General features: G+C 39.5%; 2 protein-coding genes across 2 annotated transcripts in view; one reads left to right on the plus strand and one right to left on the minus strand.

Annotated features, from left to right (window-relative positions):
* On the plus strand, window positions 270–3,148 carry LOC109825880 (probable transcription factor At5g61620). Its single transcript, XM_020392789.1, has 5 exons — window positions 270–618; window positions 1,749–1,963; window positions 2,056–2,139; window positions 2,246–2,335; window positions 2,668–3,148. The coding sequence occupies exons 1-5, from the start codon at window positions 405–407 to the stop codon at window positions 2,896–2,898; spliced, it is 834 nt and encodes a 277-aa protein (XP_020248378.1). The 5' UTR covers window positions 270–404; the 3' UTR covers window positions 2,899–3,148.
* LOC109825202 overlaps window positions 15,782–16,976 on the minus strand; it is a 42,590-nt gene continuing 41,395 nt past the window's right edge. The window contains 1 exon segment of the mRNA XM_020391984.1: window positions 15,782–16,435. Within this exon segment, the coding sequence (XP_020247573.1) occupies window positions 16,043–16,435 (393 nt within the window). The 3' untranslated portion in view covers window positions 15,782–16,042.

Here is a 16,976-nt window from a genome sequence, read left to right on the forward strand (position 1 = left end):
AAACATATAACAAATTAATATATATATTAGTATATAAAATTCCAAATCTGGGTGGTCACCATAAATATCATGGACGAAAACTCATCTTGGGCGGTTACCCGATCCCAATCCAAATGAAGCATCATTGACTAATTCTTAATCAAAAATTATTATCCATTTAAAAAAAACACGATGAGGTGGCATCTTCGTAATTCCTCACGCATCCGCGCCCATTTACAAACACGCGCTCCTATATAAGATATACCTCCCCCCATAAAATAATAACCTACGTTTTCCAACACAACTACTCCATTTTCTTCCTCCTATTTCTCTCCGCCGTTTGCCCCCACTCCTCCCTGCTGAAAAAAAAACCCAATAAATAAGATCGCTGCATCAACATTCGTGCGGGGAGGGACATCGCTGCGATGGAGAAGGAGAAGGGACTGAAGCTGTTCGGCGTCCTAATCGAGGCGGCGGCGGTCGGGGAGCCAATCGAGGAGGAGGTGATGAGAAAGAGCAAGAGCACTGGGGATTTGGCGTCGTGCGCAGCGAACCAGAGCTCTCTGGATAGTGGGTACCTGTCCGATGGCGGCCTCGCTCAGAACTCGAGGACTAGGGCTCGACCAGAGAGGAAAAGAGGTAACTTTTCCGAGTTTAGAAGTCGTAATTTTGGGGATAATATTGAGATTTGATTCCTGGGTCTCATTCCTTCGGCGAGATTTAGTTGAGGGATTCGTTTATTTTTATTTTTTTCCATTTTACGGGAACTTTTGAGTTGGCTTGATTTGTTCGATTTGTCCTATATTTGTACGGTTATGTGAATACCTTGGATTTTTCGAGGATGTGGAATCAATATAAGCATGGGTTTTTATGAATTCGTAACTCGTCCCCCCCTCAACTCATTTATTAGCACCTCGCACCCCTCAATTCGTAAGAGAGAGGGGAGTTATCTGCAATTTATTATTCTCAAAATGCCAAATTATTCTACTTTAAAATAAAGATATGATAAAGATTGTTTCTTCCAATTAATACCTACCTTTATTTAGTAGTGATAATTTAGGTAATTGGATGCTGGATATCTTGTGCAATTCTTATAGCAGCTGATTCTTGACGGATAAGATTGTGACTTGGAATCCGTGGCTTTCTCCCCCTCAGAAATCACAGATGCAAATCTTTTGGTCAAACGAGTTGTTTATATTTTTATTTTTTAGTCCGTTGATAAGAAAAGCTTATTGCTAGTTTGGGTTTCTTGAGATGGATATTATTAGGTTCTCTATGGATTGTGTAATCTTGCTAATGTTGTTTTCTAGTTTGCAATGAATTCATTATAGGCATTAGCTTTGTCAATTAAGTAGTTTACAAGGCTTTGTCAATTAAGTAGTTTACAAGGTTCCTCTTGACTGATGTCATGGTTTTGCGATCACTTGCGTAGTTTACAATTAAAGTAGAAGTCAGTGGAAAATTACATGAAGTATCCAATAGAGCTATGAATTGTTCTGAGATATAAAGCACAATAGGAGTACAGAAATAACGCAAGAATTAACTCATATAAAACTTCTATTTCATGCAACAATGTGACTGATCTAAAGTAGTTGGCCCCTTTTCTTTAAAAGATGTGTAGAGAATGTATTAACGTAATGCCCTGACTGTTACTACTATCCATTTTATTGACAATTGTAAAATTTTAGACTTGGTGAGTAGTTATGAACTTATGATGATGATGATGATGATGTGGAGTTTAATCTCAAAAAGAATTTTTACTCATTCAGGAGTTCCATGGACCGAAGAAGAACACAGGACATTTCTTGCCGGACTCGAAAAGCTTGGCAAGGGAGATTGGAGAGGAATTTCGAAGAACTTTGTGACAACGAGAACTCCGACTCAAGTAGCAAGTCATGCTCAAAAGTATTTCCTTAGGCAGAGTAATCCCAATAAAAAGAAGAGGCGATCTAGCCTCTTTGACATGGGGATCAATGATAATAATGTAACCTTTCTTTCGCTCATTTCCATTAAAATACTCGTAATATATACTACTCTTTGACATACCATTCAGTTCATGATAAAACTCTTCCACAGGCTAACCTTGCCCTTACTGAAACTCCCACTGAATTATCTTCAAATAAAGTTGATGATGCTGAAAGGAATAATAATCAATCGCAGGTTGGTCAGTTGGTAAATCCACAAGTTCAAATTTCTTTTCTTCTGGTTCCTCTTTGGCTCTACGATATGAGCAAACTAACATTGTCCAATTGTCCTAAACTACTAGGTGAATGCACCATCTTTCGTTGGAGTTGCAGAACCCTTGCAAGCCTTTATCATGGCAACAAAGGATACCAACACTTCGAATCATAAAAATGTCAGCAGTCTCTTGATTATTTGATTAACCATGCAATTTTGTCAAGTAAAAGTATTAATAAACATAAGTGAATTGAGGTCTCTGTCTAGTGACTTTGTAACTCTTATGATATGTTAGATTTGCTTTGAGATTTGTGTTGGTGTTTGATACGCATCAAAGATATCTTTGAGTTGTGTGCTTTGATGTGTATTCACACGACCACGAACCTTAAAACAAAATCAGTGGATAAAATGGTTGGTGGACATCGCCCTCAGTTCACTTTAAGTTATTCTACTTCACTCCAATTTTCTTATCCTATATGATGTTCATTGCTAATGATTGAGTTTATACAGAACACAAGCTTCACCGATCAAGTGAACTCAAGGCTCTACGCAAGCTCTACAACTCTACCAGTTGGGTCAGATATCCTCCAGCTCCCTCTAGCAAATTTTCCAGTTCAGCAACCGATAAATTTTCCTTCAGTAGACAACAATGATCTTGAGCTCAGCATTGCCCCTCCTCAGCCTCAGCCTCTTGCTATATTACCTTCGCATAATGCCACGGGCGCAATTTGGGTGATTTAAATTTGTTCAATATTTATATTTATACACATGTTTCTACCCCTCGAACATGCTTATCAATAAACAGATGCCCTATAATGGAGGTTATTAACGTCACTCATCTCCGAGCACAACATACTTAAAATGCTTCTCTCAGTGCCACTCATGTCATTGTCTCTTCCCAAAATTTAAGGTAGAGCAGCAATAGCAGAGGCCTCTGTGCTGCGATAAACAAATGTGAAATGGGATGATGTTTGGGTGGCTGTTGTGTTTCCCTTGTATTTTTGTTGTTTTCTTGGCTTTTTGGCTTCGCTTTTGATAAGAGGATAAGAATCTAGATAGTTTTACTAGTGAAGGAATGAGACCCCTGCGGTCCATGATTGGATTGAAGATTGTGAGCTGGTTGGGGAGTATTTTGCTTTGGTGGGTGGAGGCTAAAGCGTGGAGAAGAGACAGCCACCTACTAACTTTAGAGTGACGGGTACGTGAATGGCTGATGGAATTCTTCTCACGTTGAAACCTTAGCTTGCTTCAGAGTATCCGGATCCAAAAAACCGTGATTGTGATACGTATGTTCCATGTAAATCATTGCTCTACGGACGACTCAGGCTGTGTTGATTAACAACAAGGGTGGCATTAGGGTCATACCCCCAACCATAATCTCAACCACACCCCCTCTCTCATTTGCTACAGTACACCGGGCTCCACATGAGATTTTAAATTTTAAAATCCCATGTGGGGCCCGGTGTACTGTAGCAAATGAGAGAGGGGGTGTGGTTGAGATTGTGGTTGGGGGTGTGTCCCTATCATTTTCCTAACAACAAAGGCAAGATGAGCTGCTTTTGCTTTGTTTCTTGCTTCTGGAAGGCAATACAGACGTGGGTCCCACCATGGGCACTTTGGTCCTTCAGCGTGATCAATGGGCTCGATGAAATCGAGATAGATCGCGAGTTGGCCAATAAGGATACAGAACTGTAAAATCTTAAAAAAAAAAGCTAAAAAGCAGGCCTGAAATCAACTCGAAGGAGGAGGACGGGCTAGCTCAAACGGAGCTTACCTCCGAGTGACGCTTTTAGCCCCTTGTGAGCAATTAGTTCCTACTAGTGGCGCTTAGCCTCGCGGGAGCTGAACCCTGCGTGTGTGTCAACTCCGCGCAAGCATAGCCCTGTGTGGGCCCAACCTTGCGTGCGGTTCACAGGGATGACGGCGCAATGATGGTGGTTGGTGACCAATGTCCGATGTTAGATCACCGTATCCCCGCATTAAATGCTAGGGATGACACGTCCATGACATTGTTGTGCAGAGCATGGCTCTATCAAAGATTGCCCCCTGATCCCTCTCTAACGAGTTGGGTTCCACATCAAACGAGTTCCCTTCAACTCCAAAGCTGACAACAAATAACCAACTTCAACAAGAACGACGTCGTTGTGGTCAACGGAGCAAGGAATCTAGTATCTTTTGGCAAACTTCCCCAGAATCAGAACTTACGATTTTCGCTTTGGGGCCATGAAGGACGGTTGTGATCTTTCATATATTTTGTGAACTTGTACTAGAATGTTAAGCTAAAATAAAATCGGAGGACTAACAGGCTCTACATCCGAGTAGGTGGAAGTAACTTGCAGTCTTAATTCCTTGTATTAATATGCATCTGCACAATGTCTAGCGACCTCGAATCATTTGTATTAATGATGTAACTAAACAATGTCTACCATTGGATCAATGTTCAAATCTCGAAGCCCGCTAATCAAAAAATAGATGGTATAATTATCATTATCATAATTGCAGATGTTGGGTATCAACTCAAACTCCAAGTTAGTATAGTGTTTTTAACTCTTCGTAGGACTTCATGAAAATTAGATAGGGTTAGAGATCTATCATGATTAGGAGTTTGGGTTCCTTCATGATTAGGAGTTTAAATCTTATTCTAATTGGGAAGTTAGGCTAGAGATAGAGTTTTGGTTTCCCTATATATGTCCTTCTATTATTAGAGCAAAAACTAAGAAGAAGAAGTGTAGAGAGAAAGAGAGAGAGGGTTTGACAGTCTTTGTCCGTGCAAAAGATTATAATTTGGAGGTGATAGTGAATTGATTTTGATCCCGTGGTTTTTCTTTATTGAGGGTTTTCCACGTTAAATCTTATGTGATTTTATTTGCTACGTTTAGGTGGTTTTTCGGGGTTGCGAGATCTTAAAAAATCCGTACAGCAGAATCTTTTCTCAACTTTCTTCATCATCAATTTGCAGAATTCTCTCTTAATGTTCTTTTAGGACAGTTGCATTTACCAGTATCCATGTCATCACAGGCACTAGGGATACATAAATCTATACATACCCCTGGATCTTGTACAAGTGCGAGTTTGATTGAGCAAAAGCCTCTTTACCTTGATAATGGGAAAAAAAGAAGCGTTGTGCAAGCATCTTGATTGATGAGTGTGAGTACGCACCATGTGCATTTGAACTCAAAACTTTGTTTGGTAGCTGATCTCCTCAAAGAAGGATAATTAACCTTCTTCTTTTGGCACGATGACTCGTGAGAGAGAGAGGAGGAGGAGCACATTCCATTAATCAAATGGCTGACTCATTGCGCAAAAAGATTTTGGAATATGAGATATCGCATCAACCCATTTTATTAAAATAATTCTATTAAAATAAGAGAGAATCTTGGGTAAATTTTCCTTTTGGTTGAATATTGAGTGTACACATATATTTATACAAGTAGAGGAGGTTGATGTGTAGTCTCACAACCATGTGGGATTAAAACCCACTACAATACACTATTATCAACAGCCCCCCAACCCCCCCTCCCCTCCCTCAAACTCATATTGGAGCAAACAAAGTGAGTTTGCTTACAAGAAACTGGAATCGATGAACATGTAAGGCTTTTGTGAAGAACTCTGCAAGCTCGTTAGCGGATGAGACATGAGGAAGTAGAATTGTCTTGTCCTTGATAATTTGTTGACGGACAAAATGAGCATCGATCTCAATATGTTTAGTCCTCTCATGAAATACTGGATTATTAGCAATCTGGATGGCATTCTTATTATCACAGTAGAGAGGAGTACAAGTCGTAACAGAAATAGCGAAATCACCAAGAAGACGACGAAGATGAATAATCTCTTTAGCTGTTGTGAACATTGTACGATACTCTGCCTCAGTGTTAGAAAGAACAACAACATCTTGTTTCTTACTCCACCAAGAAATTAGGGAATCACCAAGAAATATACAATAACATGTGGTAGACTTCCTGGTAATGGGATCACCAACCTAATCAGCATCAGAATATGCACAAAGCTCTAACTTGGATGTAGCAGGAAACAGAAGAGAGCGAGTGCTAGTAGCATCAGAATATGCACAAAGCTCTAACTTGGATGTAGCAGGAAACAGAAGAGAGCGAGTGCTAGTACCCCGGAGATACCGAAGAAAGCTCTAACTTGGATGTAGCAGGAAACAGAAGAGAGCGAGTGCTAGTACCCCGGAGATACCGAAGAATTCGTAATAAAGTAGCATAGTATACAGAACGTGGGGCACTAACAAATTGACTGACAATGCCAACATCATGAGAGATATCTGGTCGAGATATGCACAGATAGACCAACTGGCCAACAAGATGTCGATATCGAGTAGGATCAGATAGGGGCTCACCATCAGTAGAGCGAAGTTTGACATTCTGTTGGAGTGGAGTATCGACAGTTGCATCGTCAGTTAGCTCAGCTCGATCTAGAATATCCGAGAAATACTTCTGTTGAGACAGTAGTACACCCTGCGGGTCTTGAGAAATTTCTAGACCAAGAAAATATCGAAGAGATCCAAGATCCTTCATGTGGAACTGTTGTTGCAACTGAGATTTTACGTACTGTATACCAGCCACATCGTCACCTGTAATGATCATATCATCTACATAGATAAGTAATAAAACTCTACCACGCGATGTAGTTCGAACAAACAGAGAAGTATCTTGATGACTTTCCATAAAGCCTGCCTTGAGCACGATATCATGAAAACACTCAAACCAAGCGCGGGATGCCTGCTTGAGACCATATATAGCACGGCGAAGGAGACATACATGTATCGTAGGAATATTAGACCCTGGAGGCAGTTGTATATATACTGTCTCAGATAAAGAGCCATGGAGAAAAACATTTTTGACATCCATATGGTATAAGGGCCAACGATGAGCAGCAGTGACCGTAAGAAGAGTACGAACGGTGGGCATCTGAGCAACAGTAGCAAAAGTCTCCTCATAATCAATACCTTGTTGCTGAGTAAAACCTCGAGCCACTAAACGAGCTTTCCGACGTTTAATGCTGCCATCAGGACGATACTTGACCTTATAAACTCATTTACTGCCAACTAAAGAGATGCCAGGGTGACATGGAACAACATCCCAGGTATGTGTTTGTTGAAAAACCTAAAATTCCTCAACCATAGTCTGTCGCCACTCTAAAAATTGAACGGCCTCTTGAAAGGACTTTGGCTCAATTTTAGTATAAATAGCAACAAGAAAATTATGAAAGATAGATGAATAGGACGTAACCGAAGAATACTGTGCATGCATGACATGTGGGCATTTGCCTCGACAAAGAGCTAGAGGAACCTCAGGCGGGGGAGATGCTGGTACAGGTGTATATAGGTCAACAATATTTTCTGGAGTGGGTGTCATGCTTACGGGATAGGGATCAGATGGTAGAAGAGAAGGCTCGGGTGAGGGAGAGTCCACAGAAGAAGATGGAGCGATTTCAGGGAGATCCCGAAAGGAAAACTAAGGTAAGGAAGTGGGTGATGTAGCTAACAGAGAAGAACGATCAGTAGTATGGAGAAAATTGAAATCATCGGAAACAGAATAAAATGGAGAATCCTCTTCGAGCTGAACATGTCGAGATATATGAACTCGACGAGATGCGGGATCATAACAACGATAATCTCGATGTTCCGAACTAATTCCTAAATAGATACATAGAACAACTCTGGGAGACAATTTATCACGTTCGTGAGATGGCAGAAGAACGAAACATCGACAACCAAAAATACAGACCAAATCATAACGGGGAGGATGAGTATAAACACGACTATGAGGAGTAGCACCAGAAAGAGAGGTAGATGGAGTGATATTAATGGCATGAGTAGAGGTGAGAATGGCCTCAGCCCAGAAACGACTAGGAACAGAGTAAGAAATGAGCATGGATCGAGCAGTATCGAGAATATGATGATGTTTACGTTCTGCAACACCTTTTTGTTCATGAGTGTAGGGATATGACTGTTGAAAGATAGTCCCATGAGAGGACATGATAGAGCGCATAGTAGAGGATAGGTACTCTTTGGCACAGTCAGAACGAAAAACTTTAATACGAGCTTGCCATTGAGTGAAGATCGTCGTAGTAAAGGATTGATAAGCAACAAGTACGTCAGAGCAATTTTTAAGTAGGTAGACCCATGTATAACGAGAGAAATCATCAATAAAACTAACATAATATAAGTAGCCAGATGAAGAAGGCAGAGGAGCTGGCCCCCAGATATCAGAATGAACCAAATCAAATAAGAAAGTAGAAATAGATGTACTGGTTGGAAACGTTAGAGCAATGAATTTAGCCAATTTACAACCAGTACATGACTCAATATGAGAACGAGAGGATAAAGGACCAAGTACTCCGGACTGGATAAGACTTTTTAGCCTTTTATGAGACAAATGACCAAGTCGTCTATGCCACAAATCTGCAGAAAGCAAGGTAGAGGATTTTAGACTTACAGAAGCAATAAGAGAACGTGGACATATGGACTTTGGAAGGTAAAGATATTCCAGAAAATACAGCTTGTGTCTCCTCCGACCGACCCTAACAGTCTTGCCCGTCTGTGGATCCTGCACAATATAACTATCAGAAGAAAATGAGACAAGTAGGTCATCCATACATAAGGAGCTAACAGAAATTAAATTCAAACACAACTGAGAAGCCATATAGATGGGGCCAAGAGTTAAACGACCAGATAGATCAGTTTGTGGGATGATAGAACCATACTGAGTGATAGACAAAGGTTATCCAGCAACCGTGTAGATAAGGGGAAGAGAAGAGGAAGTGAAGACAGAAGATAAGAGGGAAGCATTACGAGTCATATGAAAAGAACAGCCAGAGTTAAAAATCCAGAGATCATTCATACCAGAGACCGAAGGGTTGGGTGAAGAACCAACAAGACGCATACCAGAGAGTTGTGCGGTAGATGTAGAGGCTCTATGTTGAAGAGCATCAATTTAATGGTGAATATCAGAGAGTTGTGCAGCAGATGGAGAGGTGGTATGCTGAAGAGCCGCAATTTGATGGCTAATATTTGCAATAACTTGAAGAACCTCAATTTGACGGCGAATATCAGAGAGTGTTGCAGCAAATGGAGAGGTGGTATGCTGAAGATCCGTAATTTGACGGCTAATATTTGTAATAGCTTAAATGGTAGGGTCTGAAGTGGTAGATGACATAACATTGACCGGTAATTCTAGTGCACTAGAGAATCGGGATTGAGGGGATCGCTGACTACGGCCAGTTCCTGAGGAACGTAACTCAGGATGAAGCAAAAACATGTCTCAAAGCGGTGTCCCTCCTTCTTGCAATAGGTGCAAAAGAGCTTAGACCGAGCCTGAGAAGCAAGTGCCAGTGAAGAGTCCATAATAGCATCAATTCAAAGTTCAAGATAATAATCCTTGAATGAAATCGGCGACCAAGGTGTCCTGAAGATCGGCCGGATCTGATGCTCACGCCGGAGACCTACAACGGATTAATGCCGGTGTTGAGACGTTGAGACGTCGAGATGGATTGAGACGGCGATGCCGTTTGTTTGAAGCCGAGAGACGGCTTGAAACGGCGATGCTATTAATTTGAGACCGAGAAACGGTCTTGAAAAACGGCTATGCCGTAAATTTAAGATCAAGAGATGATTTTGAAACGACAATGCCGTTAAAATAGAACCTGAATGTTTAAAATAGAATCCGAAGGTTAGGATGAAACCCGAATGTTTAAAATATAACCCCGAAGATTAAAATGGAACCCGAAGGTTAAACGAGAACGCGGAATGCGTTAAGAAGCCACAGAGCGGCAATGCCAAAAATCTAGAAGAGGATTGCAAAAAAAGCGTTAAATGACTGCAAAGCAGCAATGCCAAGATTTGGCTAAAGAACGCAGAAGCGTTAAAAAAATTATTGGAAGGGAAATAATAACCCTAGCTCTAATATCATTGTTTGTTGGAAATTTGCAGTAAAAAGACAATGAAAGAAAAATTGACTTGTATTCCTCTTAAAATCAATTACAATTTGGATTCCGATTACAAAAGAGAGGAGAATGAATTTGATTCTCCCCTTTGTTTAAAACTGGGTTCTTCACAGTGGCGATGGAGTGCCTCACTCGAATGCTCGTGTCGAGTTTGCTCTCCGTTGACGATCCGCACGTCTTGATTCACTGGAACGTAGTCTTCTCCTCACGATTTCCGCACGTCTTGATTCACTGGAACGTAGTCTTCTCCTCACGATTTGACGCTGTGGAGAACTTGCAAAGTAAGTTTAAAAATCTTGATGAGTTGATAACTCCGATCGAGTTTGAAACTCTTGAAAAAGAGTTGATTTGAACCGAGAATCGGTTCTCAAGCCAAGGCCGAAGGCTTCAAGGAATGCTCCAAAGGATGAATGCAGATCTCTTTCTTTGCTGCCAAGTCCCAGATCCGAAAATGCCAGCCCTTGACCGAATTTCCCTTTGTTGATGAGAGAAAATCCCCTCCAAAGCTAGACGAAGATCTCTTCTTTGCTCCCCCCAAAAGAAGGATCCGAACTCAGTTGAGTTTCCCACTATTTATAGGAGATTAAGGGTGGTAACTACCCCCTTAATCCGCTCCTCAATGGGCTGAGTGGGGCGAAAATCCCTCAGAACGTGGGATAAACGGTTTTGAGGCCGTTCAACTTGTGTTTAAACAAGTCAAACGCCTAAATTGGCGTTCTGGACCTTAACTCTGCGTCTTAGAGATGAGACGCAGAGTTAAATCTCTGCTAGAGATTGGAAACGCACAGGCCGCACGCGTTCTGTAAATTAGAGACGCACAGTTGGGACGCAGAGATGAATTCTGTGTTTTGACATCTGAGACGCAGAGATGAACTCTGCGTTTTGGCATCTGAGACGCAGAGGTGAACTCTGTGTTTTGGCATCTGAGACGCAGAGGTGAACTCTGCGTTTTGGACCTGGAACGCAGAGTTGAGTTCTGCATGAACTCTGCGTTTTGGACCTGGAACGCAGAATTGGGTTCTGCATGAACTCTGCGTTTCGAGTTTGGAACGCAGCTACGACCTCTGCGTTTTGAATCTGGAACGCAGCCACGACCTCTGCGTTTTGAGTTTAGAACGCGGGAACGACCTCTGCGTTTTGAATCTTAGATGCAGAGGTGAGCCTTAGGTGGGCTCGGCGAGCTTCAGGCTAAGTCCGATGTTCTGACGAAGTCCAGTCTTGCAGACGGACTTCAGAACATAACTTGCTGCGAAGAACAGGTCATAACTTTCAAACCGTAAGTCGGAATTGGACGAATTATATATGAAAATCGGCTATCTCAACGAGACGGGGTCATCCGAACCGAGCCAAAGGCTTCGGTTCGCTTCCTCTGTTTCGCCAAATTCCTTACGGTTTGAGAGATATCTGCATTCTAATATGAAGAGACCGTCAATTTGTAGTTTCTTTTGCTAGAGCTTTGCACAGATCGTCCTCTTGTAATCTTCGTCTTGGCTCCTTGAAAATATGAGAGTCGTCAGATTGTAACTCCCGATGTTGATTGTGAAGGCTGTTGAATTGGGGCTTTCATTAGTTGTTGTGAAGGTCGTCAGATTGTAACATCTACGTGAAAGTCCTCAAATTGTAGCCTTCTGGAAGTCGTCAGATTGTAACTTCCATCATCGGTGTTTGATGGGGGATCAACTATCTATTGTGATTTTTAGACAGCCTACAATCATGTTAAAGTAAGAGAGAGAGAATATTGGGTAAATTTCCATTTTGGTTGAATATTGAGTGTACACATATATTTATACAAGTAGAGGAGGTTGATGTGTGTTCTCACAACTAATGTGGGACTAAAACCCACTACAATACACTATTATCAACATCCCAATAATTTGCCTTCATATCTTGAGTTTAAGAAAAGAAATATCTTCTAAATTCAATTAGAAATATCAAATTTGTGACTTCAGCTATCGTCCAGCAAGAAAAGTTCCTTCCCTCATTGGTTATGGGAGAAAAGAAAAATATCTTACTAAACGCTATAAGGGTGCCTTATTCTCTCTCTAATCTCTTAAATCTCTTGACATAATAATGTGCTACCTACTTATATGGCTATAGATATAGCAGTTCTTCTTTAATTAATTATTAATCACACATCATTTGATGAAGAGCAAGGAAGATTTGCCTTGAATGAGAGTGGGACTGTGTTCAACCCATGTAAGCCATAATGTTAGATTAGTAATTATAATGAATCATTAACAATGTTATGTATAATTGGAGGGTTACGATAAGGAAGCAAACATTGTGCTAACCAGTTCGCAGCGGAAAAGACCCAAATCCATCTGCAAGTGTTACGCCCGTAGCGAGCACTTTAATTGCAAATTCATCGCATAAATTAATGGAGTCATATCTGATGCTGCTAGCAAATATTGTAGGGCTCAAGTATTACATTCTCCATCTAAAAGAAGACCTTGTTAATTTCCACGCATTACTATAGTATATAACTCATTCTAACACTCCCTAATTTATCATGAGACTGATAAGATACAAGTCATTTGTGTCAATCATCATAAATGAATTAAGTACGCTTTTTTAATTACAGGAAACGTAAGACTTGGTTATAATGCCAGACGCTAATTAAAGAGACGTGCCATGTTAAAATTGTTTGGAATTTAGCTTTCAAGTGGGTGACTCCTTTGATATAGAGAATTCATGGGGTTGTGTTAGCTAACTTGCGTTAAGAACAGGAAGACGTGAGATTTAAATTAAGTTAACGTCATTCAACCACATAAACAAATAATAATAATAATAATAATGAAAGCATGTTATGATTGTTGGTATTCATTAGAAAATCAACTGACCCAAACCTACCTAAAAACATCCTTTGCTTATTTTTATTTTATTCTTTAATGTTTTTCTAAGGACATTTGGAGATGAGAGGAGAGAGAAATGGTCCTTTGCGATTTGCACTAATTTTTTTATTTATCGTTTTTCTCTATTTATAGAATATCCAATGGAAATGGTTTATCTAATGATCTGATATTCATTTGGTGCATATTTAATATCATTGATCCGGGTGGACTTAATATTTTCCCCCCTCTCTCTCTCTCTTATCCTCTAATAAGTGCTCATGAACACCCATTAGAAAAACACTCTTCTTGATATTTCACAATGACGGCTTACCTTTTAGCGTGAAGAAAAAATGTTCACGTGTCCGAAAAATTATGCGATATTTAATAAAGATGTTTAGAATTGGGTATCTTTGTATAAAAGTAATAAAAAAAAACCTCTTTGCTAAGATAACTATCATCATTTTGTTGCAACTTTTATTTTTTTTAATCACTATTTCCGTTAGCAATTTTTCTTCTTCAACAATGGCTTAGTCACGTTATGAATCAGATTTCTCATGATGTGACTTCCACTAGACTACTGAGCATGGCCTTTATGGCTTTCTGAACTATATATCAAAGATAATATGATGAGTTTTGCGTTTCAATAGAAATAGAAAAGCGTTTCAATAGGAAGAGAAAGCATAGCCAAAAGTATACCATTCTATTTTGCCATCCATTGGATCTTCATTGCTACATATATAGATTTGTCATTCGCCATGACCACTCGTTCGTCATCAATCATTTTGCCGGCAATATCCAATAACAAATGAGTTGCTCTCTCACAGCGAATAAAAAATATTATCAGAAAATAAAAATAATTAAGAATTATTCAATGGTCATGGTCTTTCATGATCATGTAGGGAAGCCAACCATTAGGAGAATAACATCATATTCTTGAATGCCTTTTGCAAGTGGAGATGTAATTATCCACTATATGGATCTTGTTGATATTCATTAGCAAATCAAATGTCACATTCTTGGAATATATGGAAAAAAATAATATAGATATTGGTCTAAGATCTCTTGTGGCTGGAATGACTAGCCGTTTCATTTTGTCCAATGTTGGTGCAGAATGGTTATGAGTCAAGTCTATGATCCCACAAATGTTCCACACATAAGAGAGGCATTATTACTTTTTTTATTATATGATTTTGAACTATTTCAAACTTTTCATAATAGGGAGTCATCTCATTCTTACTCCGTTTGACTGAATTAGACAAAGGATTCTAGCAAGGAAGAAAAAATTGTTGCAGATACATTGTGAAAAGTCTGCTGCTGTAATTAATAATCAATTATCATTGAGTGCATGATTATGATTTATTTTCCACAAAGAGCGAACATTTGTATGATTTACGAAAGTATACGGTTTTCCCCTCCAGAAACCGCCTTCAAAATAGGATAATTATATAGAAACCACCTTTCAATGTCAATTTATACATAAACCATCTTTAAAATGGGTTTGTGTTGTAATCAACCACCTCCTAGTTAATTTTTCACTAAAAAACCAACAATAAACTTAAAATTTTCACATCCAATATATATGACTTGTATCCTAACTAGACATAAGCATTAACAAAATGAGTCGCTTGTCTTTAAATGTGAGTTTTTAAGGGTATTTTTGAGTTTTTAGAGGAAAAAAAGTTGACCGGAAGGTGGTTGATTGCAAACACAAGCTCACTTTAAAAGTGGATTATGTATAAATTCACGCTGAAAGTCAGTTTTTGTATAATTATCCTAATTTTTAGGTACTTTCTAAAGGAATAAAAGGTCCAAAGTAATGATAGTTATCTTGAAACTACTTGTAATTATTCTAGGAATAAGCGGACAAAATTTTGGGGTTTAGAAATTATGATGCCGAGTAGTATGTTAGATGTTCAAATATAGTGGACGATCCTAGGTTATCCCAATCAAGAAAAATCTTGGAGATTGGTTAGCTCACCTAAATTTGACCCACCATGAAAACTGCTAGTGGTAGTAATTAGCGAAGTTTGAACAAGTTTAAGCCTGAAAATCCACAAAACGAGCCGACTCCGGGTCACCAAGCCAACCAACATTTTGACGTTTTAAATATGAGACGTGACAAACATATGTACAGCTGGAGTCTACACCGAGTGAGAAAATACCGACTTGGGAGAAAATAGTAATTCAGTTGCGTCCTAGTTAAAATTCAGAAGAGGTGCTTTCAGCCCATGATCATGATTACTTCGAAATATCATGGAAAAGCTCAACGGATCGTTTATAAGCCTGACTTTGAATCATGAAGTGTGCTCAACGTAGAAGATCCAAAAAGGGTTAATTTCACAAAATCACCCTAACTTTAAGGGTTTGGAATATAATCCCCTGAACTATTTTTATTTCACTAAACACTCCCAAATTTGTCTCTCCATACCCCGCTAAACTTTTTTTAACCCCCAACAAACCTTGACGGTGCTAATATTGGCTATTTTTAAATGGGTGGCTTGTCAGTTTACAGCAGCCGCTAACACCGTCCATGCGGAAAAGCTTAAAGTTCAAGGGATAGTATGAGACACCGTATATAGTTTGGGGGTGTTTAGTGTAATAAAGATACCCCAGGGGCGTACGTGCAAAACCCCGCAAAGTTGGGCGGTTTTGTTAACTTCAACCCATCCATAAAGTAAGCACTCATGCTCCCCAACAGAAAAAGTTTTACAAGCAAGCATCGCTGCGCGCATGTTCCATCCGTACATGGTAATATAGCTCCCCAACGAAATAAAGGGCGAAGCGAAAAGGAGATCACTTTGTTTAATCCCCCAGCCAAGAGCAATTGAAAACTAAATTAAATTCAGAACAAATAAAGCATTGACACGTGAAGAAGTAACATGATAGGAATCAACACTTACCCGAGAAGCAAACACATTTGAGTACACGAAAAAGGAAATAAAAGTAGAATATACTCCTGCCCGTACCATACAGTTCCAAGTTAACAATTTGTGCAACACAACTGTAAGGCTTCTTTCCTTCACACAATATCCATAAAGATAAATAGTTTTTCTTCTCAAAAGCAAGAGCAACTTTGATGACTAATACCTTTATAGTTCTCTCTTAACCCATTGTTGTCTATTAGGTGGTGCATGAGGTGGCTTTTTTGAACTCTGATACTTGTTCTTTCTTCTCGAATCTCTGTGGCTATGCCTGCTTGTTGAAGCTTTGTTCAAAGAGTGTCCAGATTTCACTTCAATTTTTGCACCAGAAGCATCATCTACACATTGTTCATTCTCGGTTTCTTTTGATGTGCTAGGTTTTGTCACATTTTCAGGGAGGAACATTCCGGGCAGTATCGCAAGATTCTTCCTCGGTTCAATGAGACCGTTATTTTCTTGTTGTAGCTTTAACAGGGCCTCAAATTTCTCCCTTCTGTTATTCTCTGACTCAGACTGGAGATAAGATTTTTCATCTTCATCTATGTCCAAGCTTGCACAACTCTGGTGACAGAAAATAGGGTGGTCAGCATTGCATTATATGGCTATTATAAACTAAACGACATGGCATGTGAAATTATTTTGGTTAATGGTAGAATTTCTGGTGCCCCCACAGTAAATCTTACAACTAAATTCGAATGATTAGGGTATAAGATAATCCAACAAAAAATTGATAGATATCAGCAAAATTTACACAGTCAATCAACATAAAACAATTTTGTATGTGCTGTGTCTATGTTTCATTCACAGATAGTCCCGAGGCAGGACAGAGGAAGTTTGAATTTAGTAGCTCACATCTTGCAAAAGACTTAGCTGCATAGACATAAGATGATATCCTATGAAACAGATCTATGAAACAGATCCACAGATAAAATAATAAGCAACAGAACAAACGGCTTCATATCATAGGGATATCAAGCTAAGTTTTGTGTAAACTACGAAATACACTCTTAACTTACCTTCATGCTGGAGGTTTGTGCCTAATATTTTGCTCCTGATTGACAGTTCAACGCAGGACAAAGGAGGGTTAAATTTGGTAATCAGC

This window comes from Asparagus officinalis, chromosome 10 (genome assembly GCF_001876935.1).
Source record: "Asparagus officinalis chromosome 10, Aspof.V1, whole genome shotgun sequence".
In the NCBI taxonomy this organism is placed as follows: Eukaryota; Viridiplantae; Streptophyta; class Magnoliopsida; order Asparagales; family Asparagaceae; genus Asparagus; species Asparagus officinalis.